The sequence below is a fragment of the Toxorhynchites rutilus genome, chromosome 3 (assembly GCF_029784135.1).
Source record: "Toxorhynchites rutilus septentrionalis strain SRP chromosome 3, ASM2978413v1, whole genome shotgun sequence".
Classification (NCBI taxonomy): domain Eukaryota; kingdom Metazoa; phylum Arthropoda; class Insecta; order Diptera; family Culicidae; genus Toxorhynchites; species Toxorhynchites rutilus.
Window position 1 is genome coordinate 279,607,826 of NC_073746.1, and position 27,756 is coordinate 279,635,581.

Sequence of the window (27,756 nt, forward strand, 5' to 3'; positions counted from 1 at the left end):
AATCACTTGTACGTTCGATGATGCTCATACATAGTCTTTCTGAATTTAGATTGCAATAAAATTTTCGATCTGCTGCCACGATGTTCAATCAAATCTTTTTATCTTAAAATTGCGCTCATCGTGTCGTTGCTGTGCCGATTCCGAAGCTTATTCTTGTTCTGATTACGTTCAGAAAATAATCACCCCACGTATGCCGAGAAGTAAGGCACAGTGAGATCGTTAGAAAGAAGGCATCGAAGCGCCGGAAATGCGAGCGAACCATTAGTTCTTTTAGGTCCATTTTCACTATTAGGGCATGATATTCGTTCTCCTGATTTTGTAAAATCCCATTGAAGAACCTTTAAAACGCATCCTATACAACGTTGATGCTTGTTAAATTGGAAAAATTTCTTGGTGTTAACATTGCAGGAACCTTGAGTGTTGCATCATTAAAATCGAATCTTTTTCTCATTTCCTTGATCAGCTCGACGGAAAAACTGCTTCAAATATCCTTAAAAATTATCTTCCTTCGCTGTTCATTGTTCTGATAGCTTCTTCTGCTGCCATTCCAACATAAATATTCTTGTCACTTTTCAAATGATCTTCAAATTCAGTAGCGTTGGACAACAACGTCAGATTAGATATTAGTGAGAATGGTTAGATAAAAATCTTCATTTAGCATCGTGAATTCAGGCTTCTCAACCTGGAACAAACAATTCAATCTCTTGATCTGGGGCAAAATATACTCCAAAAAGCAACAGAAATTATGTCATTGAATCTATGAGGGCATTCATGAAATACTGCTAGCGGTCTAATTTTTGTCACAGTTATTCTCAAATCTTTCAAAAATCTGTATCGCAATCTTTCAATATGTTTGTTGCATTGCAAAAACTGTTGAACAAAGAGTACTTAAGCCTCAGATTGTTATTCGAGGTCTGTTCAAAAAAATATCGCGACTTTCGAATTTACGCGGGTTACGTCGATTCTAGATTTTTTTTGTGGCATTATGTTGGTACTCATGTCTCTCACTTATGCTGACAAGTACGGCTATTTTGAATGTTCAGTTAATTTTTGACAACTGCTTTTCTCACTAGTGTTTTGGTTCATCTTCGATTCTGGCGTGCTAACTTGCCGATGAAATTGTTCATAAATCTCTTTTTCACTTTTATGATCGTAAGATCATGCTACTGTCAAACAAATGAATATTCGTCTTTTTATGCAATAAAATATTTCTACATTACTAACTAGTAATGTAGTAGAGCTACTAAGAGCTCGTCTTTATATATCACTACAAAATACTTCCGATGTACATGCAAAACAATAAATAAATATATGTTCTGGAGTGAACTAAATGAATCTTCCCCTCTCATTTATCACGCGAGATCAGTTTTGTTTGTCACCGAGCTGCTGCTGAGATCTTCCCGCGATTCTTTAACGACCAGCTGCTCTTTTGAAGCGGGTGTCCTCGCTACAACCAATTAATAGTGCTCATTAATGATAAAAAAGAAAAAAATATACAATCACCTACCCGATCCGAATAACAATTTTTCTAATCCAACAATCGGTGATTCGAATACCAAACTCCACAACACAGCGAGCGTTACTGTCAGCCCAAAGTCACCCCAGAAATTGTGTACAGCCTCAATATCCCCGAAATGGGCCGTGTTTCGTCGTGACCCAGCCAGCATTATCTGCAGCTGGAAGTGAAGCAGATAAATACTATACGACAGTCGACCTAGCGGCTGCCAAACTGGCAAGCTTAGGAAGGTGTTGATTGGGCCTCCATAACCGTTGACGCAGGCGAAAACTATCCAGCCTAGAGCGCATGCCCACGTAACACGACTGAACGACTCGTAGATGGCATTCACGGCGACTGAAATTTCGGCATAGCTTCCTGGTTGCTGTAGTGGATGATTCGTAAACAGAACAAGCAGCAAAATGCCTACTGAAATAAGCCAACCGAAGGCCACAATGGCCTTGGGAAGCAGTACTCGACGGTTCTTTGTGTGATGCAGAATATATCCTAGGATCACTCCAATCAACCAGGCGCCCATCCGGGTATGCGTTGGAAAGTAGGTGAGTTTCATTCGGTCACTACTAGCGCCACCCATGAAAGCTAGACGCAAATCATTTACTAAAAATGTTGCTATGACACAACCCATAGACAGCAGCACCAAACACACAACAGCGATTAGAATTTTCCGACCCCACCTCCACAACGGATAGATTATAAGGGGTGATAATATGTAAAGCTGCATATCGACCGATAAGTACCACGAATGTCCAATACAGATCTTCTTCGGGTTAACGTAGTTCTGGACATACAGCAACGCCGACCACCAATAATTGTCGCATGCTACTTCCTGCATAGTCATAGAAGAATTCCAAAGTGGCCCCGAACCAATGTACTTCATGAGCGTTGCCGTGAACAAAACTACAGCGGCTAAAGCCGGCGTCAGACGTAGATACCGATGAAAGTACATCAAAGGAAGGTTCAGGTATCGATTTTTATCCAATTCCTTCAACATACTCCAACAAATCAGCATTCCACTCAAGAGAAAAAACGAGTCCACTGAAACCGTCCCAGAGATCACCAACACGCTATGGTAGGATTTTATCCACTGGAAGGAAACTACTGTTTTTAAGCGTTTACTATTTGTGAAATGGACTAGCTTACATCAAGCATAGCAGTTGGGTTGCTGTTCGGAGCTGACAGCAACATCAAATAGTTGTGACAGAATACAACCCAAACCATCGAAATCACGCGTATTCCATTCAAACACTCGATTGTGCTTGATTTCGCACCAGCTGCCGTTTTTGAACCAATTGACATTTTGAGGAGATTTATACCGTTCGAGTAGAGTGAACCCATCGCCAGAGAACGGTTTGGTTCACGAGAGGTCCTCAAGGCAACAATTTCGTAAATTGTGCTGAGGATTACAAGTACTGCGACTAGACTGAATATTACTCTGCAAAAAATAATCTAATAATTTTCTTCTTTTCTGTTAAATTCCACACTCACATTGCGGCTATTTCTTTGGCTCCCATTGGCGGGATAGGCTTTTCACAAGATAGCTTTAAACCTTCCACGGGTAAAACACTTCCAATTGCAGTCTTCAGTAAAGCTTCCAAATGAACTGCTTCACAAGTGTCCGGGAAACAGGATCCTATAGTAAAACCTGTCGAACTGCGAATAGTTCAATAATAGTGTTGAGAAGCACTGGTGCTAATTACATACCTCGTGGTGGGCTGAGCAGCTCTCCCAGCTAAGGCATCCATATCGAACGATCGTTTGATATTCAAACCAAACGGAATACTGACAGAGCAGTATCGACCTTGAATTACACCAACGGCTTCCTGTTGGGTATCGTAGGAAATACCTCGGCACTGATCATAATTACCCATTTCAACGAGATTGCCCTCGAGCACTCCCGGTGGCAGCTTGCCCCAGGCGTCCAGCACTACAATTATCAAAATAAATCAGGTTACAGATGTTTCGTGTGGAATCGAATATGTTAAACAATATTTTTCATGGACATGAATACACTGTGTTTCACAACGATAGAACTTTTTTATGAGTTTTCAGAGATATGTAAGAAGTCGGTTGAATTGAAGTATATAGTGTAAAATACAATAATTATATACATTTATAAGACTGGCCATTTCAACTTTATTGTTGTGTTCAGGCGCGAAACATTCAAAAAACTAAAATTCCAGTGTTTTATAACTATAGAACCAGATGGAAAAACTCTCACTCCTTTACAAAATTATCGTAAATTTCAAATGAATTACAATAAGTTTCTAATTCGTAGGTCATCCTTAATTCTCAATCAGTTCAAATAATCCATTCGGGGTGGTTACGACTAAGCTGCTCCATGTATATCTCGTTCTTCGCAGAGGATACAGCTCGTTTGAGTTCTTCAAATGATTCAGTCTGCTTGTAAGCTACATCTACTACGCATCCAATTACTTCTCATAAGTTCCTGACAAGGTTTTGATTTGGTAAACAAGCTGACCAGTCCAGAATCTGAAGCCCCTACTCATTAAACCATGCCATAACCTTACGGATTTGTTTAATTGATACCGAATTACCCAATTTTTTAAAGCTAAAACAGCAGTATTTTTCGAATGGAATTTCTATTTGTTGAAAATCAACTTCAATAAAAAATCTAATTAGAATAGTGATCGAAGTTCCTTATAGTCCGGGAAAGTTGTATTATCTAAACTCAATATATTTAATTTATTAGATACAAAAGCAATAATCGAAGTTGATTCTATGATAGTTTAGAATTAGAAATTATAATGAATATTGATAATGTAACCATGTTACAGTCGCTATAGGCGCATGGGAGTCCAGTCGCAAAGAAATATTGAAAGAAGACTGCAAAACATGTTAACTTCGAAATATCATAACTCAAAACAAAAAAAAATACATTTCTGAAAGTCCCGAGTTTTCAAGAAAAAATATAAAAAAATATAACGCCCTCTATCTCTAAATCATGCAAACTATTAAAAAACATATACAATCAATAATTACGAAGAAAAAATCCATTTTTTCTCATGTTTTCCGAAAAGGAACAAAACTACCAATTTTCACGAAAATCCGATAACCACTGTATCGGTTGGGCATGGAATGACTGTATAGTTAGTACAGTAAAGGTTCTAGCATGAAGCCCTGAGGCAACATCAGTTACTATGTTCATAGAATGTGAATTTTTCCGTTTACCGTTTCCGTTTAGTTTTACAAAAAACATCATGTACTTTGTGAAAACAATTTTTCAAATACCTTTAACAAACTGCACAGAATACTGATAGGACGAAAACTGCTCAAGTTTAGATTATTTTGTTTCTTTCTGATCAGTATAACCAAGAACTAGTTCACCATAAAGAGTGAACGAACGGACGTTCTTTTTAACTGGGCGACTGTTAAGGTGGTATAATACTATCCGTACTAAGATAATATAAATACATGATGTATTTGTCGGACCGTAACGGTACGTGCCGGTTACCCTACGTCCAGTATAATATAAAACCGCCTTAATATGAACTGTGTACGGTGATCAGTATACAAGTGGAAGGAGAACGAACAGTGTTACCAAATGAATTAAATTAACGAATGAAAAACAACGATAGATCCATGAAAGAACAAAAAAATAGAAGTCGGCATTGTCGTTAAAAACGCTAATAAATAACTAAAAAAGAATAACTTTACCTTTTAGTTACTTTTTTTAATAACTAAAACTATTAACTGAAAAGGTAACGTGTAGCCACCAATTTTACCACTCCATTAATATAAATAGATACGAAATCGGTTGAAAATTTCGCCTAAAACGGTACTTTTTCGAAATGCTGTAACTTCGTGAAAAATCAACGCATGAAGATGGAATGTACACCATTTGAAAGCTCCAACTATCGAATACTGGAATATTCTACGTATTATTCTTTCATATCTGGGTGTGTGTAGATTTAGTGGACATAAATATCGGGAAGAAATAATAAATCGTTTATCTTCTGTTTATTTTTAAAACTTTTTGTAGACTAACACAATTTTTTGCTAATCAACTCAATAGCATCAAATTAACCTAATCAAACAGCTTTCATTTGATTGCTAGAAAATGTTCCTGTAGGACCTATCTCTCCGTCTTTGATGATGAATAATTCAACAAATAATGATCGTAAACCGAAAGGTAGTTTTGTAGTAGGTAGTTTTTTTTCCAATAAATTTTGCGTACACCTAATTTGTTGATTAGACTTAAAAATTATTTGAATTTTATGTATCGATTCTAAAAAAGTGCCAAAAACACGTTTTTATAGTGTTTTAGAAAATATTCTATAATTTTTCAAATATTGCAGTAAGTTCTAATGTTAGCAATATGCAACTTTCCAGGAGTTTAGGGGATACAGTGATACTTCTGAATCCGGAAGCTTCTTAAGGTGAAGGTGGAAGCTAGCCATTGTAGTAGTATAGGTAAACCCACGAGTAAAAATGGGGTAATAGTGTTTGTGAGAGAAGAGCAAAGCACACGTAAATAGATCAATTCACTTATCAGACTGTGTGGCGCTTCATTGACACGAGTCTGAATACATTTGAAAAAAAAAATAATTCAATACTAAAGTAAAATGTATGAACGATATGTTCCGATGAACAATTGCAAATATAAATATATATAGAGGGTGCATTTGCATAAGAATTAAAATTCTGATTATACGCGAGCGTAACATGAGCAAATTTATAACACATGCGAACTGGAGCTCTTTTGGTATTAACAAGTTCTTCCGCATAGTAACTCGATGTTGATAATATCTAAATATTTTCCTCCGTTGATCGTATTATTTTCACATATTCACGTTGGAGAGCCTTAACCCTTCTCTTCGTTGGCCGAGGCATTTTGATTGAATGTAATACTTTTCCGTTTACTGTTTTTGAAAGCATAGGCAGCCGTGGCAGTGTTCCGAGCTCTGCAATACAATTTTCTTACCCAATGTTAAAGTTGCTAAAACTCACATTATAGACCCATTAAACGTAAAAATAATAATTGTATTGATATCAACACAATTTTATTCTATTGATTTTCATGACATGAAACGCTATGACTCAGGAATAACATTTTATTGAGTGGTTTTTATAACTGTTTCGATGATGCTGTCTGGCATCAGTGTCGAAAAAATAACGATGCTTTCACCAATACAAACAAAACCATTGCCGAAGATTGAAAAATGAAAATTTAACTTTCAGAGCACTTGCTCGAGTTTTCCGACGTTTTTCACTATACAGTGCGACAGCAGATGAAAATTTAACATCTTGTGAGTAATCGATTAGAATTTGGTTGATATAACTTGATGGGAAGTGTGCGAAAACGATCATTTTCTTCACACTGTTTCGCAAAATTATTGATTTTCGGGCGAGGGATGAGGGAGGGAGATGAAAGAAATGAGCGCCATTGTGGCAGCCATTTGTGGCTAGCTTCCACCTTCACCTTAATATGGACACTTTTTCATTACATTCAATATTATGTCAAAACCATGACATTCTTTGCATGTTGAATTAATGTAACTGATAGTTACTATTGTGTCAATTTAGTTTAGTGTCAAATATAGTACATAGCTGTTAACAAAAAAATGTCAAAAATCAAAAATCAATGTGAATTTCATGAACCCTTGTCCGGAATAAAAAGCACATCCAGAAAATGATTTTAAATCCGGACGGTCAAAAGTTGACGATTAAATTCCTCATTGAGAAAGTTGCATAAGGGTATGTTAGAAGCCTTAGTATGGAGTATGGAGTGTGAAGCAAAAATTTTCGATCCGGGAAATCACAAAACTCTTCGGTACACAGGACGGGGTCGATTATATGACCCGTTTGTATGTACGTGGGTAACTTTGTAACTTTGTCTGTAGCGCTGTCCCACATTGATAGAAATTTAACCCCCTTCCTGTTGACCGATTGATCTGAAATTTGGAACACACCTTTATCTCTGCAGTCATTATAAAACTGCGTATTTCATGATCTTGAAAATGCAAAATGGCGGCCGCTACAAAATGGCAGATTTCATATTTTCTCTAAACCCCATCAATATGGGTGTCAAACGAAAGGGCTTGACAGTAGAACACAGTTATTTATGAAAATTTCAAATTCAAAATGGCAGCCATCACAAAATAGCGCCATATATATTTTTTTCCAAACCTTATCAATATAGGTATCAAATGAAAGTGCTTGACCAGTAGAATACAATTATTGATGAAATTATAAATCCAAGATGGCGGTCGGTACAAAATGGTGGATTACATATTTTCTCAGAACCCCATCAATACGAGTATCAAATGATAGGGCTTGATTAGTAAAATACAATTATTGATGAAAAATGTAAATCCAAGATGGCGTCCGCTACAAAATGGTGGAATACATATTTTCTCAGAACTCCATCTATATGGGTATCAAACGAAATGGATTGACTAGTAAAACACAGTTATTTATAGAAAATGCAAATCCAAAATGGGTACGTCAGATTTCCATTATCTACAGTTAGTTGTTTCATTTTATTTTATTTTAGTCTCATCAATGCAGATTAATGAAGAAAGGGGTGTGATAACTACTAACTGCTACTTGCCTAATTATTTTCTAGCTTTTAGTACACCATCCGTTATAACAATCGTGATGCAACCGTTAAAAAATGTTTTTAATACATTATCTATATCATTAGTATATTTCTCTGCAATAAAACCATTTAACAATTTATTAAAAATTTTGGATTTGCATTTTTCAAAAATAACCGTGTTCTACTAGTCCTTCTCTTTCGTTTGATACCCACATTGATGGGGTTTTGACAAAATATGTAATCGGCCATTTTGTAGTGGCTGCCATCATAGATTTATATCTTTCATCAATGACTGTGTTCTACTAGTCAATCACGTTCGTTTGATACCCATATTGATGGGTTCTGAGAGAATACATAATCCGCCATTTTGTAGCGGCCCTCATCTTGGATTTACATTTTTCATAAATTACTGTATTCTACAGGGTGGGCCATTTAAAGTGGAAGCATCTGGCAACCCCATAACTTTTGACAGAGATGTCAGATTAACAAATGTCATACCGAGTTGGAAGCGTCATTTCAGTACAATTTTTTACCATGGAACAATACACACCTAAACAACGCGCTGAAATTGTTCAGCTGTACATTCAAAATAACTTCTCAATTGTGTTAACTAAACGTGCGTGGAAAAATAAAAATAAAGTTAAAACATCGCCTGGAGACAACACTATACGTCGATTATATGCCAAATTTATATCGTCTGGTAGTGTTGGTAATACCAGTCATCTGTCCAGACAACGACCAAGACGTTTCGACGAGAATATTGATGCCGTTCGAGCCAGTGTTGCAGAGACTCCATCGACATCAGGTCGCCATCGTTCGCAAGAGTTAGGCATCGCTCGAACCACTCTCCGACGCATAATTCGTGTTGATTTGAAAATGTTTCCGTATAAAATTCAAATGGCTCAACAACTTAACCCATCTGACTTACCACGTCGACTTGATTTTGCGAAATGGACCATCGAAATGACCAAAAATGAACGTGGCTTTTGGCAAAAAATCATAATGTCTGATGAGGCGCATTTCAACTTGAATGGAGGAGTGAATAAACAAAATTGTCGGTTTTATGCTACTGAAAACCCTCAATTCATCGAAACGCAACCTCTTTACGACCAAAAAGTTACTGTCTGGTGTGGCATTTATGCCGATAAAGTCATCGGCCCGTACTTCTTTGAAAACGAAAATGTAGCAACGGTAACCGTGAATGGGGAGCGTTATCGGACAATGATAACCGATTTTTTATTGCCATTTGTACGTGAAAATGAATTGGACAATTACTGGTTCCAACAGGACGGCGCTACATGCCATACAGCGGCTACCACGACCAAATTATTGCGCGAAATGTTCCCCGGAAGATTAATATCGAAAAACGGCGATTATGACTGGCCACCGAGATCACCTGATTTGACGCCTCCTGACTTTTTTTTATGGGGATATTTAAAATCCAAGGTATACACTGGTAAACCAAGGACCCTGGCTGCGCTGATAAACAATATCCGACAAGAAATTGCTGCCATATCGGCCGAAACATTGGGCAAAGTGATGGAAAATGCCGAAAAAAGGGCACATTTTGCGGTCAAGGCCAGAGGCGGTCATTTACGAGATATCATAATCAAAAAGTAGTTAGAACAAATCTCCTTGGACCAAAATAAATTAATTTCAATTTTTTTTTTTAAATTCCACTTCTTTACTTTGCTATTGCAAAAACAAATCCTTCCACTTTAAATGGACCACCCTGTACTAATCAAGCCCTTTCATTTGATACCCATATTGGTAGGATTTTGAAAATATACATGTCTGGCGCCATCTTGTAGTGATTATCTTGTGAAAATACAATAAATAATTGAATTAATAAAAAAAAACTTTTGTACCAAACGTGCTTCCATTTAGTCCCGCTACTTATGACGCACCCGTTAATAAGTTCTACAATAATTAACGAATAATTTCTCTCGAAGAATTGCAAAAAAAAACACGTGTCCGGATTTCAAAGCATGATTAAAAAAGTGTCCTGATTTAAAATCACGACACTATGAATGAAAATTTCAAATTTTGAACAAATATAACATAATTTGTGGAATTCTGTGATTCATAACTTAGATGAAGGTCTTCTAATTCAATAGGAACGCTATTTTTTCATGCTATGATATGTCAATATTTTTTTGTAGTTGAAGTTACATTCGTGAGCGGTTAAGCGTCCGGATTTCAAAGCATTACTTTACACCAGACTAAAATTTACCTGCTGACATTAGAACTTACTGCGATATTAGAAAAATTACAGAAAACTTTTTAAAACACTATATAGAACGTATTTTTGACACGTTCTTTAAATCGATGCAAAAAATTCAAATATTTTTTTGCTTTATACAGAATTTATTGGAGTTTTCAAAACTACCTTTCGATTAGCGACGCGATCATCATTCGCGCATTATTCATCACCAAAGACGACGATGTGATAATTTTTCTTTTAAGCATGAATATCTCTATGGAAATGTCCTACAATAACGTTCTAGCAATCAAATGAAAGTTGTTTGATAAGGTTAATTGGATTTGCTCTTGAGCTGGTTAGCGAAAACTTATGTTAGTCTACGAAAAGTTTAAAAAAACAGAAGACGATTTTTAATTTCTTCCCTACATTTTTAACCACAACGTATTCACCCACCCAAACAATAGTATGCTCATAGAATAGATGAAATAACTGGTCGTAGTGGAAAATGTACCCAACAGGAAAAAAAGATGCTCATAGAAAATTCCAAAACACGAAAGTTGAAACTTCAAAAAATATACTTTCCATCTTCATGTGTTAATTTTCCACGAAGTTACAGCATTTAAAAAAAACACCTAAAAATTTCGACTTCGCACTCTGTTTCTCTCATTTTTTTTTGTCGAGTGTATGCTGCTTCTAGAGCGGCCGTATGGCAAAATTTAAATTTCAAGTCGAGGAAAAAACTTTATTTCTTTGTCTTCAACATCACATTTTTGTTTCGAAGCAGCTAAGCCAATTTCTGTGTCTTTTTTTCTCTCGACAGAACACTGATTTCGTAAATTCATTCCGTTCAGTTTTTGTTTTATTGTTAAAAGATAGATGAACAAATAATAATATAATGGGTCGTAAAAATACTCTTTGTTTCATTTTTACGGAGCTCGAAAAAACATCCGAAATATGTGTCTCTACACTAGAATACCCCCTTAAATACGCCACCAACATGAGCTGCACGTGTTCATAGCTAGGACCACAATACTCGCGTTCTTTTTCCCACATTTATGTACCTAAAGCAGCAATAGTCCAGAAAACAAGTCTTATATTGCATCGAAGCAAACTAACTGAATGTCGAATAGATGAAATCGAGCAATGACTTTGTTTCCTAAAATGAATGTTCAGTAGAAAAATCGATGGCGTATCCCCTTTGATGACTCGACATTCCGACACTAGAAAAGGTATGCTTTCTGTATTTATACTATATATTTTTATGTATTTATACTATCATCCTAAATTGTTTGAAGTAGATCCATCATCATGAGCCACGTTCTTTAAACCGAGTGAGTGTCAGATAGAGCCACACAGGACTTAGTTTAGAATTTGTCGTAAACTTGTTAATTTTTAGAATTCTTCGAATTATATCGGCACCTCACGTTATGTAAAGTTCGTTTTTTCCAATAACACATTTAGTTTGAATTCGTTTTCGTATTATTTTCGTATTACTTTCACAAATATGTTATACACATAACTACATAGCTCACTACTACTTCGAGCAAAACTAACTCCCAATACCAACTTACTTCGAATAGCCCATAAACTGTTGAAATTCGCCAAACCATCTACGAACGCCTGCAGTTGAAGATCGCATTTTGTTTCGTTTCGCTGATCCAAATTCTCGAGAACTTGCTGCCAATTAAGATTATTCCACAAATTACTCGGTACAGTTCCTAAACTGATACCACCCCGCAGGAAGCTACTGAGAATCGCCGCAAACGCTAAGATCGCCATTTAAAAGCCACTAACGCCGCGACATCCATTCAACTAGTAAGCCGCGGTGAACTATTTCAATATTTTATACGTCGTCTTCAAGTGAATGAGGTGCACACTACCACTACCGATTGGTGATGGCTATCGAACTCGTCATTATTTGTATTTTCGATAGATGATAGCGTGTTACGCATCCGTCGGATGCCTCGGGTGACCACCGTCAAATGCTATCAACGAGCAAATTTAATCGACGCCCTGGATGCCTCACCTTCTTAATCCGATTAGAAATCAGCAAAAGAGATCCCCTCCGAAGGACTGTACGTTACTGCCCCTTATCTTGAATGAATCGAAAGAATTTGGAACTTCAACCCCTCCCCCACCAATAAGTAGTGGATCATCGGCTAGTTCGAGAGCTTATCAAGTGCAAAGAAACTGCGATAGACACCTGTATTACTTTAATCGTAAACAACTTCGATAACAAATAAATCATCGACATCGACGACTCGCTGCCTTCATTTTTCAATTCGTTGTTCAATGTTCACCGTCCAAAATAATTACGTGCCAACTTGAACAACGCCACATGCCGCCGGTTAAATATGTGTTCGTCCTGATTCAATTCTGTTTTTTTTCATTGTAGGATAATATTATCGCATTATACTCAGGGCTACATATTAGGCTGTCAAAAAAGTCCTGCGGTATTTCCGCGAGGTGTCGTTGTAAGCGCGTAGTTCTAGTTGTATTCATTGTATCGAGTCATACTATAGCTTGTTGGAAAGGTATTTTTGCGTGCTATAATATAGTCCTTGACAGTGTTTTGTTTGGTTAAGTCGTTCGTGAGTTATAGTGTCGCAAATATGGAGCAAAATAAAGAGAAAATCCGAAGAAAAGAAAAATAAAAGAAAAGAGAGAAATAAAGAGAAAATCAGTACTACTATGACAAAGGCAAAAATGCATCTCAAGCTGCAAATAAAATTTGTGCAGTTTATGGACCCGATACAGTTTCCATTTCCACCGCACAACGATGGTTTCAACGTTTTCGTTCTAGTGTAGAGGTCGTTGAAGATGCGCCACGCTCCGGAAGGCCTGTCGTCGAAAATTGCGACAAAATCGCTGAATTAGCAGAGAAAGACCGGGATAGTAGCAGCCGTAGCATCGGCCAAGAGCTGGGGATAAGTCATCAAACCGTTATTAACCATTTGAAGACGCTTGGATTCACAAAGAAGCTCGATGTATGGGTGCCACACACGTTGACGCAAAACAAACATCTTTGACCGTATCGACGCATGTGAATCGCTGCTGAATCGCAACAAAATCGACCCGTTTCTGAAGCGGATGGTGACTGGCGATGAAAAGTGGGTCACTTACGACAACGTGAAGCGCAAACGGTCGTGGTCGAAGCCCGCTGAAGCGACTCAGACGGTGGCCAAGCCCTCATTAACGGCCAGGAAGGTTCTGCTGTGTGTTTGGTGGGATTGTCAAGGAATAATCTATTATGAGCTGCTTCCCTATGGCCAAACGCTCAATTCGGACCTGTACTGCCAACAACTGGACCGCTTGAAGGTAGCACTCATGAAGAAGACGCCATCTTTGATAAACAGAGGCCGCATTGTCTTCCATCAGGACAACGCCAGGCCACACACTTCTTTGGTGACGCGCCAGAAGCTCCGGGAGCTCGGATGGGAGGTTCTTTTGCATCCGCCGTATAGTCCGGACCTTGCACCAAGTGACTACCACCTGTTTTTTGTCCATGGCGAACGAGCTAGGTAGTCAGAAGTTAGCCACAAAAGAGGCCTGTTAAAATTGGCTATCCGAGTTTTTTGCCAATAAGGAAACGAGCTTCTATAACAGGGGTATTATGAAGTTGGCATCTCGTTGGGAACAAGTCATCGATAAAAACGGCGCATATTTGACTTAAAACAGATGATTGTAACTAATTCTATGAACAAATGAAAATTCAAAAAAAAATACCGCAGGACTTTTTTGATAGCCTAATAGTTCGATACAAATCCGCATTTCGTCGGAGTTTTCATTTGATTCCCAATGGTTACCGCTCCAAAACTCTTCGGTTTCAGAACTGCCAACGCCACGTACCGGCTAAATATTACTCATTCCGAATGAATCCTTTATTCTTTTGTTAACTACTGTTAACGTTTGTTAGCTAGCATCACCCCCCTTTTGTTAACTAGCATCACCCCCGGTGATGCTAGTTAGCTATTAGAGCTATTGCTAGGTACACAAAATGCGTGATTAAATTTCCGTTGAAAATGTCAGCATCAATCGCTTTGTAACCAACCAGCGGTTCGATGAACGCATTTTAGTGAATTCGAAAACTCCCAGCCGCACAAACAAGCTGAACGTTGCTTGACCCGGAGGCCACTCTGTAGTCAATACGGCTAGTGAGCGGGCTCTGCTGCGTTCAATTGTGTTAACATTAATAAGTCCATCGGATCAATGGTTTTCCCAACATAATAACCTACGAGCGAAACAATTAACAGGTGATTATTCTAATAACACGAACCAACTAGACCTACTTAGTTGGTACACCAAACTATGGAAGCTATTCAAAAGTGAAATGAAAATGAAACATTAACGCAAGTCAGGATAACGAAAGGAACTCAACAGAGAAATTTTCACATTTTCATTTCAAAAACCGCTTTCAGCATAAACTTGACGTCGAGAAATTATCCCATCCTCTATGCTACAATTGCTCATGTCAGCTGCAGCTGCCGACAAACCTAATTCGTATGTGAGAGATCGCAAAAAAAACCCAAGGACCATCTCGAATGTTCTGAGCGTAGTTACAGTCACCAGCGTTTCGAGAAATTATTTCCTCAAATAAATACACACTAGCACATCTTCTTGCCCTACAATTTCGGCCCCACCTGGATGGCTGAAACCCAACGAAAATGTCGTTTCCTGGCGTAAAAAGTGGTAACCGTAATAGTAGGAGGATGTTGGTAAGTTTCTGTTGCTATTCAACGAACTACAAAAGTTTAACAGCAGGATGTAGGGTAGAGTGTGTATGCTTAAACCAGCTCAACTACAAATGAAAAATGAATTGAGCCAAATGGCGTCGACTATTGACCTATTCACCCTTTCGTTCATTGGACTTCGCCGCACTCCGACAAAGAAACAGCTGTTTAAATGGTTACCGCATGACACCAAATGCCATTTCACGTGAACACTACCGTAGAATCAGATGCTGCGTTGTGTCGGAGGTGTAAAACAAGAGTGGCAGTAATTACTATCCTCGCCTTGCCTAACGGCGTCACATACCGAAATTTACTAGGCAGCTGGGACGTTGGCCTCCTGTGGAACAGAACTAGAAACATACTTTCGGTAATGTGTTGTCCACGTTGGTCCATGTTGGAACCCATTGAAAGCTTCCGGTAGATGTAACACATTGGGTGAATCGCTTCGTCCCCACGACAGGAAGAATCTCCAGAACCCTTGGAATATAATTTTCATTCGTCATCATTTGGTATATTGTCATTGTGAATTATATCTATCTTATCGTCGTCCGATTGAAGTGCGTTGATTGCTACCATGAATTCGATTCATAACCAATGATTCATGGCTTATCAACTAAAACAATACATTTCCGCGAAAATTCAATCACTACTGTTTATGAATTGTTGGCACATAGAAAAATCTCCTTAAGCATCATACATTCTGTCAAATATATATCGGGAATTTATGTTTTTTTTTAAAGAAAATCCTTTATTTATCTTATATATTTATATTATTGCTTTCAAAAGCAATACACTTTTTCCAACACTTTTTATGGCTGAATTCAAAAATTTCCTTCAGTTCACGCAGCGAATTCGTTTTGAAATATGTCTTCAATGCTGTCAAAGCGGGTCCCACGAAGCGGTAATTTGTGTTTCGGAAATAGAAAAAGGCACACCCATGTCTCATCGCCAGTAATTATGCGTTGAAAGAACGTAGGATCAGAATTTGATCGTTAAAGCATGTCTTCAGCCACTTGATTGCGATGAAATTGTTAAAGAAAAATGAACTTATTGGCACTCGTCGTGCTACGTCTTTTCTCATGCCCAAAACATCATCCAAAATATGACGAACAGTCTCGTGAGCAGTCTTCCGAAAACATACGCTGTGCTGCACTCGAGTTCAATTTTCATTAGCGTGCGTTCATAACAAACACGTATTCTCCCTTGGTACGAAGAGTACCGAACTCAGAAACAAGTGAGCCCAAAATCAGCACGACGCAGAATTCAAATATGAAACATTCCTTCTCACTTGTGTGATACCCGCCTCATCCTATACACACATAGGGGAGGTGCGTGTAAGACGGACAATGGGGGTAAGATGACCAGATGGTTGATTTGTGTAGTTACTCATTGAATTTGAAAAAAATTAAAAAATATCATGGAACAGCATGTAGAAGGTGTTCTCATTAACAGAGAGAACACCTTCTACTTGCTGTTCCATGATATTTCAACCACCCTATGACAATGAATACTGATCAAAGGTGGCGAAGGGACACAAAAACCGAAATCAAACATGATTCCGAGTGTGGATATAGTTTTTGCGGCTTCGAAATTAAGCATTTTGAGGGTTTTTTCTATTTCTAAAGCATGCCCTGCATCTATAAACGGAAATCGAATCGCCGAAGATGGACTATCTAGAAGCTGACTGGAACCAAAAGCAAAATAGTTGAGGGTCTGTCCTTCATACTGCTGAAAAGTATAATATCACTTCTAAGTGGATTAACACAATTTCAGCATAAACTTTAACGGACATTCGTGATGAGTTCCGACCAAGGTTGAATAAAATTATTCCTCTCACGAGCGTTGAACTTCTACGCTTCATATATTACAAACCTGTCCATATTCCCCTCACCATTCCATGTCACCCGCATCGAAAAAAAGGTTCTAGTTTTTGTTCTGTTTTAATTTTACAAAAAAAAACTTTTTTAAGAAACATTTAGCCGATTTGTCGATAAACAGTATATTGAATCGTAATAAACTGCATTCAAGTTTTGGGAAACATAAGTTTCCAAAGATACAATTGAAGATCTTCTTAACATGTCCGTCATACCCCCACATCATCGCCCGTTTTGTCTTCGCTAGTTATAACCTAAGCATAAAAATAAAACCGTTTACCAACAGCGCGCCCCCATTCCAACCACCTCAACATTTGAATCAACGTTGATTCGTCCGAGCGCAGGTGTGCGCAGGAAGTGAGAGCTGGGTACAAAAAAAAAGTTGGTCATATCAGCAGCGCATTCCGAAGACTACTCGTGAGAGATATTTAATTCGCGGGATAGCTCTCTGATGATGATTTCCGAGCACCATTCTTTTAATTTTAATGATGTTTTCATCAGTTGAAGAGGTTGATGATCGTCCTTGACGTGGATGCCGTTTTGGATGCCTTATACCATTCATACACTCGTGTTTTCGACATAGTTGAGACACCGAATTTATTCTACAGCATTTTTAACGTTTCGATGCAAGCAATTTTGATTGCAATAAAAAATTTCTCACAATATCTGTGTCGCCTTGTTGCAAAACCGGCCAACTCCAAAAATAAAAATTTTACAGCAAAGACGATTTTCTGTAGCGTCATGCTGCAAAACACATCATGATTTTCAAACGCGTGTTTTATAGAGAATTGATCGATATTGGTGTTCGATTTGCGGCACGTTATGCGAGATCTCATAAGGCGTCGTGCACAAATTACGTTACGCTAAAAATGAGGTTTTTGGACCCCCTCCCCACTATGTAACAAAAAGTAACGCAAGACTAACCCCCCTCCCCCTCATGTTACGTAACGCTAATCTGTACACAAATTCAAAGTCGTTTGAATTTTTTTTTAATGAGAATATCAACGTAAAAAAATCTGATAATTGCCCAGGTCGGAATCAAATGTTTAGACGAAAGCTCTTTATATGCGAGTAGTGACTTCGGAAGAACTTTCGACAAGTTCATAGAATTTCGAACAAACAGAGATGGAAAATTAATGCTCACATCTGTTGGGATTGGTGCTTTCAAACCATCTGGCGTTTAGCTGAGAAGACCATGAACTGGTAGAAATTGATGTTGATTTACACAAAAATAACTACTCCTTCGTTCAATGCGGCAGTTCCTGCCGTTACATTTCACTACCTGCAAAAGGTCTTGGGATGTCTTTACGTGACGAGACTTGATATTGTACTAATTCCGCTTCGTCGAATTGGGAGTTTGCGGACTTAATAGGGGAAAGTCGGGAAAGACGGACACCCCTGTATTATTGTTTAACAACATTTTTATTTTAAACTAGCTGACCCGGCAAGCTTCGTCTCGCCCAAAATTTATCTTTTGTTATCAATACCTTGAAACATTCACCATTCACTTTTTCTCACTATAAGCAAGGAATGTTAAACCACTTTAGAAATGTTTCTTGCCCTCTAAAATCTCGACATGCCAAATTTGGTTCAGTTTGATTGAATAGTTCTTGAATTATGCAAAAATGTACGCTCCATTTGTAGGGCAGTAACACAACAAAGAGGAATTATGATCATGGTTTGACCACCTCTGATCATGGTTTGTCCAAAAAATGATCATAGTTTGTCCGGTTTTAGAAATCACCATTTTTGAATGAAAACATTCAAGTTCTCAAATAGATGTTGCATTTAACATTGCTTGAGCTTGAGCTTGAGCTTGGGTAGACTTTACAATTCGTAGTTGCTCTCCGTGATTGACCTGAACCAACCAAATTGCACAAAGAACACACTGAATGACGCTTGGGACTAGCAAATCATTCTCGTTGTACAATTTTCGGTGATTCGAGCTTTAAATGGTCAATAACGACGCCGGCCACGTCCTTACAGTCACCATGGGAAGGGAAGGAATGTTAGTATGATATTCGCCGCCCGAAGGCCAGAAGGGTCGCCTCTATAGCGTGGTTCCCTAGCGTTTATCATGGGAAGGGTGTGTGTTAGTGGGTAGGGTAAAAAATCAGGATTCACTGTGGTAAGTGATGAGATTCTGTATATGCGGGCTTTCAACCACTCAACGGAACTGAAAATCCTGAAAATCGAATATGTTTCGATTACCCGAAGGCCGGACGATATATTTTGGATTCATTGTGTGTCTAATTTCTTAATTCTTCTCAATTCTTCATATTTTGACACCCGACGACGGAGGTTATTAATAAGTTATCCTAAGAAGGTCATTGGAAAAACCTATGTACTAAAGCAAATATCGCATACTTTCTAATTCTTAGAAATTGTTATACTCGACGACGGAGAATCCATGAGAAACCTGAGAAGGTCACCGGGAAACTCCTCTGTAATAAATGCGAATTTACAATATTCCTATGGTTTCTAATTATGAAATATTTGTATACCCGACGACGGAGGAGTCATGAAAAATCTGAGAAGCTCACTGAGAAACCCCTCTACAATAATGCTAGCCTTGAATTTCGTGAACGCTCACATCGCATACTTTCTAATGTTTGACATATTTTTATAACCAATGATGGAGGATCCAAGAGAAACCTGAGAAGGTCAACGGAAAATACCTCTGCATTAAAGCAAACATTGCATACTTTCTGATTCTTCGAAGTGTTATAATCCCGAAAAGGTCTGAATACGTGCGAAATAATCATCTGGTGATCAATTAAAAGTTAGCTCAAATGAGAGGCGCATTGACATCATTGGATAGTCCCCTTTATTCCGCGCGGCGAGTGACGTGAGATTGCAAAGTTTACTACTTTATTCTGGAAGCCACTTTACTTTTTAGCTCCTATTTGACACTCGAGTCGAAAACAAATGAGGACACGACTTCAAATCTCACCTAGTGACGAACTATAGTCACGCCATTCGACTACGGGAATGCAGTCACTTGAGCCATCTCACGTCATTCGCCGCGTAGAATAAGGGGGAGTGTATTTTATAATCCTTTAAAACATGATTCCGTAAAATATACTATAAAACTACTGTAAATCATGAACAAGACAATTTTATTTATATGTTTTGAAACATTCGAATACCTGATTTGACAAAGGTGTGCTGAATAAAAACATTCAAAAAAGTGGACAAACCATGATCATATTTTCGACTGGACAAACTAAAATCATTCACCTTAGGCACCCATTTTATTTCCTCACAGCAGATGAGGCAGCAAATGAGTGTACGGATCGAAAGATCTTATGAGATAACCTTTGTATGGGTCCTCTCTCATTGCTCAATTCCTGGCAATGAGAAGGCGGACACTCTCGCAAAGGGTGGTGCCCAGGAAGGCGAATTGTTTGATAGACAGATTTCATACGATGATTTTTATCAATTACTGCGTCAGAGTTCCCTCTTGAGTTGGCAAACCAATTGGGACACTGGAAATCTTGGACGGTGGTTATATTCAATTATTCAAAATGTTTCTTCGAAAGCGTGGTTCAAAGGTTTGGCCGTTAGTCGTGACTTCATTCGTGTAATGAGTAGAATTATGTCCAACCACTACTCGCTAGATGTGCATCTCCACAGAATAAATCTTGTTCGAAGCAATGTCTGTCGGTGTGGAAACGGTTACGATGACATCGATCACGCAGTTTGGCAATGTACGGATAATTACGCAGCCAGAGAGTAGCTTTTGAATGCCCTTAAGGCCTAAGGAAGACAACCCTATTTTCCTGTTAGAGACGTGTTGGGAACTTGCGACATCTGCTATATGCAGTTGAGCCATATGTTTGTGAAACGGTCTAGTAGAAGCAGGGATGCAAAATTTCGAAAGAACTTATTGAAATCGAAAAGCAGGAGCAGGAAAAAAAAAAAGCAAAATATCTCCACCGACACTCTTCTCTTCTTTCTATCGCGGTGCCGCGGTGCCTATGACTGCTGGCTCACCATCACGTTTGTTTTGATATAGTTTTCGTTCCATTGACAGAAATATCAGTCCATTCTCGATGTCAGTGAATGCCCAAGCCGAAAATATCACCTTTCATTGCGACCTGGTGAAATTTTCGTTGGTCATACACCCATAAACTCAGCACTCGAATGCGCCGTTGCCCATCGATGTGTGTGCAATAAGCGGCACAAAAATGGGACCGGGACTAGAAACATACCAGGGAAACATACACACGAACACGCGTTTAAACGTCTGACGCGGTGTCAGTGAGATGATATTTCTCTGGATGGATATTTGTTCCCATCCACTGTCAGCTGATCGAAGATGCGTATGAATATTTCGGGTGTTCATTGTCAGTGAGACAGTGAAACGAATGAGTGTGGGGAATAATGCAAAAAACAAATGTTGCACCTGACGGAGTGTCGGCTGCATGTAATAAGGTTCGGTTCATTCGTCATAAACTGAATTAGCGGTTTCACTAAGTTTATGCCTGACAAATAAATGAATTAAATAAAAACAATTAGTAACAGGACAATCGGACAACACCCTCGAGAAATAACGGAACAGAGCCTCCAGCTAATTCCAGTTTTACCTTGTCATAGTGCTGATTCGACCGCGGCTGTTGATACTTCTTATCGACTGTGCTACCGCTTTTGTCATTGCGAGCGATGATTTAAAACTAGTTAGAGCTCTTAATCTAAAGCCAACCGATTATCAGTTCATCCACTCTTGACGATAATTGCTGATAACGGCGGATGAATGGATTTCGCTTAGTCATGCACATGTGCCTGCGAGGAACAGTGAAGTTAATGGTGCTAATCAAAGTTCATTACTATACGCTACGGCTTATAAATGGTACCCTAATATTTTGTCTCTTCATGCGCAATGATGTCTAGGAAAGATAGGGAAACGATTGTTTACATGTCAGCAAATTCTGTTTACCACAGTTGCAAATTGTTTATCACATTGCACGATAACTTTTGAATGTTTCGTCGTCCATGATTAAGCAAGTTCTAAACGCACGTTTGGCCACTTTATTCTGATTCAGCTTCCGAGATGGATAACGATAAGCTCCACGTAGGCGGATACTCCGGACACCATATCGTAGGTTTTTTTTGCAACATCAGCATCCGAGAACCCTGAATATACACTGATTGTGCTGAGTACCATTCAATGCAGCTGCCAATCGTAAATTCCACTACGACGCGTACTTTATCTGTTATCGTACTTGAAGGTTACCAGGCACAGACCCTGCTATGCTTGATTTCGTGTACGTTGCAAATTTAAACAATTATCTATGAGAAAAACTTGCGATTGAAGTGACTTTAATAACGACGGGTGGCACGCAAGTCCACCCTGAAACAACAAGCTAATAGAATTCTTTGAAATACGGTCGGTGAATTCACATATAGCCACAATGTCGGTGCTAAACGTTTAGCAAATACGCCGATGAAAAACGTTACGTCAACTGCACCGTCCGATGCTTTAGTAGTTCTTCAACGCGCTTGACATCGCCCTGGTGGGAGCATAAACTGGAACCTACTTCCATCGGCTCCGGAAAGGACACACTTAGTTTGCCACCTCCGAAGGCAAGCAAGCACAATTTTTTCGGAATTTCATGCCAGCCACACTGATTATTCCACCCACAACTAGCAAGACTGAGTCGCGGCAATAGTCGTGACATATGCGAGACCGAAAGCTTCCATTTGGATTACTATTTCGAGTGGGGTGGAGTGCACGTGATTTGCATTTGTGCCGCCGCCGGTGGCTGACCGACAAAAGTTTGATAGCATTTCAAACATCAGTCTGTCTGATCCACCCCCTCCTGACGTTTCTGTCATCCCCGCGGGGCTATTGTTTCTCGTATGCGCATGCATACATAATGGGGACAGTGTTTGCTCTGATTTGGGAATAGATGACTTGGAAACGTAATCAGTGCTGTGATCTTTTTGGTTGGTGCATGCATTTCAGCGAATTGGTTGTGCAAAGCAGTTTATTTTTCGGGTCGCATTTGTGAAGCGGCTGGATTGCGCTTTGCACTCGTATTGAGTCCATAATGATGATGCCAGGATTAGCATTTCATGAGTGAGTTTGTGTCCTCAATGACATTCTGGACTTTGTGCTTTGGGGTATAGGACAAAGGCATTCATTCATTCATTCATTCATTCATTCATTCATTCATTCATTCATTCATTCATTCATTCATTCATTCATTCATTCATTCATTCATTCATTCATTCATTCATTCATTCATTCATTCATTCATTCATTCATTCATTCATTCATTCATTCATTCATTCATTCATTCATTCATTCATTCATTCATTCATTCATTCATTCATTCATTCATTCATTCATTCATTCATTCATTCATTCATTCATTCATTCATTCATTCATTCATTCATTCATTCATTCATTCATTCATTCATTCATTCATTCATTCATTCATTCATTCATTCATTCATTCATTCATTCCTTGACCGGTTTTGCGATGTGTCACAGAGCATCATGCAACAAAATCCCAAAGCTCGATTCATGTTCATTTGCAAAGCAAAACATGTTTGTTTTGAGTTGGAAGCCTTTGATAAATGTTCAATACAAGACCAGTGTTTGCAAATTATACCAGAAGTATAAAACCCTAAGCTACTCTCAGAATGTTCGATTCGTTACATTTTTCTATATTCTATACCCATATCAGGTTTCCTGAAATAATTTTAAAAAAAATTGGTTACGCCCTGCACATAGATGACCAAGCATTTTGTAAATTCTTTTTCACTCCATTTAGCTATGTAAATATCTTGTAAGCTCTTGAATTAAATTAGAAGTTGAGTATAATTCAAGCTCCAACGTATTTCAGAAATCATATAAACTTGCAACCTTAGGGCAGGCTTGTTATACAGTGAAATATCAGAAGTATGTTTGGACATGAATTTTATGATGACTACCTTTCGGGTTAAATCGCGTATATGTTTAAAATTCAGAGAAATGTTAAACATGCCTGAAGGACTCGTATGCTCAAACACATTATCTTGCACGAACCTGTTCACGTTTTTTTACTTGCCGAATTTTTCATCCAGTACTTTTTGTCCTTTCTTATTTTCATCTTGTGCACACTCGTCGTCTTGTTGAGTTTTTAAAATATACAGCAAGAATATTTTCTACTAAGATATTGGTTATTCTCAGAATATTCTTTATTTTGCTAATTTTTTGCCAAATTTCAGATACAGAATCTGCATATACAGAATTACAGATTTTTGCAAAGATACAGAATTTAAAAATATTTTTTTCAAATTCAAATTTAAATGTTAAATTAATTAGTTCATTTTCTTTGTCTACCATCTTACTAATAAACTTTGTTTTTTTTATCGTTGAGTCATGAAGAAATGTATGTTGAACCATATGAAATGTCACCTCACTTCTCCATTTCTACTAAGTATGGTTTTGGGACACTTTTTGATAATTCCACATTGTTTGGAGTGAATTTTCTCACTTCAAAATGCCAACAAAACTATGTTCTGAAATCGGTTGGCTTCCACAACGATGGACTCTATTATGAAAGCTAGGAACTATGTATCGGCCCAAGGAGCAGCGTCAAGGATGAAATTGACGGAAAATTTAAGAAAAGCAAAGTTCAACAAAACCATGTTTAAACACCATACAATTTATTATGAGAAAACTTTTTTATGATTTATTTTGTTGTATTGATACGACTTAAGCAAACCATAAATAAGAACAATCAATTCAAAATGAAAATAAACCTTTATTTCTGTTTTACCGTTAGTTTTTCGATACAGATTTATTTGATAAAAATACAGATATACAGACTTTTTCAGAAAATTTTACAGGATCAAATGTGGCAACATTCATTCATTCTAATAAAGGGGGTAGTTCATGTGACACAACTTATGATACATCTTAAATATTTTAAATAAGAACTTTTGTTATTGTATAGGGGTCGATATTCAGACCCCGTCGACCCCCAAAATCAATTTTCGTTTCTGTCGACCCCTGGGGAACCGAAATCGACCCCAAGGGGTCGACCACTTTGAGAAACCCTGGTGTAAACTATGTGACTATATAGCAAGAAAGAGGCTAAGGGAAGGGTAGTCAGATTATATTTTTCATCTTATAACGCCGCTGCATCTCTTGAAATATATATATTCATATAGACCGCACAGTTTTACTAGCAACACCGCTCCAGTGAGAAACAAAAACTCTCTCGTTTTAGCTCTTTTCCCATTCGCTACTCTCCGCAAATGGTGACCGAATGATGACGTAATTTTTCTTGTACCACTTCTCCCACTGCACTTGTCTGTGCAGTGGTTTTCGTTATAGTAGAACGGAACGATATATGGATGCTTAATTGCCAAATCGATTAACTCCATGAAACAAGATGTTGAGAAAAATGATAAAATATTATATGTTTTATTGTTATTTATTATTCAATGGCTAAAAAGATTTTATCATTTAATGGTGTTAATACTTTTTATTTAAGAAATTTGTTTTGAATATATACAGTTAGAGGCTAATCAAGTGCTTTGATACTAACATTTAATAATATTCAAAAATGGAGTTAATCGATTTGGCAAATGAAGCATCCATATGCGGTTCAAACTTGTGTGCAGGCTTCGAAAATAGTGTGCGATGTTTGGTACAGTTCGGATATGCAATCAACAGTCTTCGTTCCTCTCTTTGTTTGATCATTTAGTGTAACACAAGTGATTATTGTCATTCATACAAGTATCTGAACGATCCACTCGTTTGGTTATATATTCGTTATATATTCATTACTTGCATGACACATTGTGTATCATTCGATATTGATCGAAATCCAAACACTGATCAAAACAATGTATCCCATGGCGCACTGTGTTGAGGATTACATTGACAATTAACACCTTCATCGCCCCGTCACCCAGATCTGGGTGACGGGTGTATTTCCTGGGAGGCCCCGTCACCCAGATGTGGGCGACACTTTTCTCGTTCAATTTGAATAGGAATTTTTAAATGGAATTTGATAGAATAGGCACTTAAACCTGTAAAAAATATTTACAGGGTTATGTAGAATAATCAAAAAATCAAAAACATAAAAATATAGTTTTTATACTTTTAAATGGTTTTATTTAGCATTACCTACTGTAAATATGTTTGTATGTTTATCTGCAGGATTGTCCCACATCAATAGAATTTTAACCTCCTTCTTGTTTACCGATTGATCTGATATTTGGAGCATGCCTTTATGTCTGCTGTCGTTATAAAACTGCGTATTCCATGATCTTGAAAATCCAAAATGGCGGCCGCTACAAAATGGCGGACTGCATATTTTATCAAATCCCCATCAATATGGGAATCAAATGAAAGGGCTTGACTAGTAGAACACAGTTATTTATGAAAAATGTAAATCCAAAATGACCGCCATCACAAAATGGGACATTTTTTTAAATTCATCAATATGGGTATCAAACGAAAGGGCCTAACTAGTAGAACATAGTTATTTGTGAAAAATCACATTTTAAATGTACTGTTGAAAAATCAATATCTTTATGTCGTGTATAGTAAGTTCTACTAATATATCGTCCAGGTCTTCACTTGCGTATAGTTCCTCAATATCTATACTCATTCTCAGAAAAAAAAACTTGCAACTTGCTTCTTCTTTTAGCTTTTTATCTACCAAGCGCAAAGAACAATGAAAACAATACACGTGCAAAGTCGGAGTTGCCGAATGTGATATAGTTTGTGATGATTATTTTCCCACAAAAGTGACATATGTTCTTGGTATGATATTTTCATAGAATCTTCGCAATCGTTTGAACAGAATATTCCATATTCTACAATAAAAATGCAGTTATTCATCGTCATCGAATATAGTATATAGAGCAAGTACGTTCTGTTGAATCTCATTTTTTTATTATCATTGGCAACACCGTACAATTGGCTGAAAAATTATTTCGATAAGTTTTCTAATCAGCAGTCGGTTGATTTCATTCGGGTTCAACAGAAAAGTAGTCCTGAATCTTACCCGAATTCATTACTATCGTTATCCGCTTATTTCTCTAGCGCACCGAGAGTTGAATTTGGGCCCCGCAAGAAACTCGACCGAATCGCTCTGGGCGACAAAAGTGTTAAAGGCATTTGTTGGCACATTGCTGTTTCATGTACCTCGCATAGCAAAATATCCCACATTATCTGATGGTGGAAATTCATGATATCCTGCAAAACGATGTTCCAATGATTGTATGGTTTCAAAGAAAACAAATCGAATTAAAAATGAACTCATTCGTATTTGACCCAATCATTCACGTTTCATCGAATGATCAACTATGCGTGAAGCGTAAGGACCGATTTCCAATGAGTTAACTAACGCAGTTAACATTAAATTTGTAATAAGAGTACATTGGATCACTATTGAAGTCTGAACATTGTAATCGTAGACACATGTTGGGCAAAAGCATCTTTTTCAAATGCTTGGAACTCGTGTCATTATCTAATGACATACCTTATTTGTATTTCTGTGTTAGGAGCTCAAGTTCAACGCCTGAATGTAGAAAAAATTAAAAAGTTGAGGTAACACTTTTCCTGCTGGAACAATAATGGTACCATACGCTCCTATCTTGATTGATACTATAAACAGAGGCGCCTTCCACCACTCACCGCCTCTAACCGGTCAGTGGTTGAAAAACAGAGCGAAAAAACAAATAAACCACTCATAAGCCACCTTTTTACTGTGTGAGTTTTATGCTATACAGTTGTCTAAAACAGCCGCCCACAATCCGGAAGCATCTAATTAGAACTTTTTCTCGCTGCAACACCTGTTCAGCAAGCAAGGCATACAGTTTGGTGTCGTAATAAACACATGTTTACACGTCGATTCGTTCG

General features: G+C 37.9%; 2 protein-coding genes across 3 annotated transcripts in view; one reads left to right on the plus strand and one right to left on the minus strand.

Annotated features, from left to right (window-relative positions):
• LOC129779844 (60S ribosomal protein L30) overlaps positions 1 to 27,756 on the plus strand; it is a 269,784-nt gene that overhangs the window by 138,982 nt on the left and 103,046 nt on the right. The window lies entirely within an intron of this gene.
• LOC129779841 (nose resistant to fluoxetine protein 6-like) lies at positions 2 to 12,110 on the minus strand. Its single transcript, XM_055787581.1, has 6 exons — positions 11,850 to 12,110; positions 3,218 to 3,440; positions 3,002 to 3,166; positions 2,657 to 2,948; positions 1,508 to 2,600; positions 2 to 1,447 (listed from the first exon to the last, which is right to left on the minus strand). Exons 1-6 carry the CDS (start codon positions 12,055 to 12,057, stop codon positions 1,353 to 1,355), a joined length of 2,076 nt encoding a protein of 691 aa, XP_055643556.1. The 5' UTR covers positions 12,058 to 12,110; the 3' UTR covers positions 2 to 1,352.

Coding starts and splice junctions, on each gene's coding strand:
- LOC129779841 (XM_055787581.1), bottom strand. CDS start 12,057: ATGGCGATCTTAGCGTTTGCGGCGATTCTCAGTAGCTTCCTGCGGGGT. Junction 2,949..3,001: donor GCCAAAGAAATAGCCGCAAT/GTGAGTGTGGAA, acceptor TATTTTTTGCAG/AGTAATATTCAGTCTAGTCG. Junction 1,448..1,507: donor AAAATTGTTATTCGGATCGG/GTAGGTGATTGT, acceptor AATTGGTTGTAG/CGAGGACACCCGCTTCAAAA.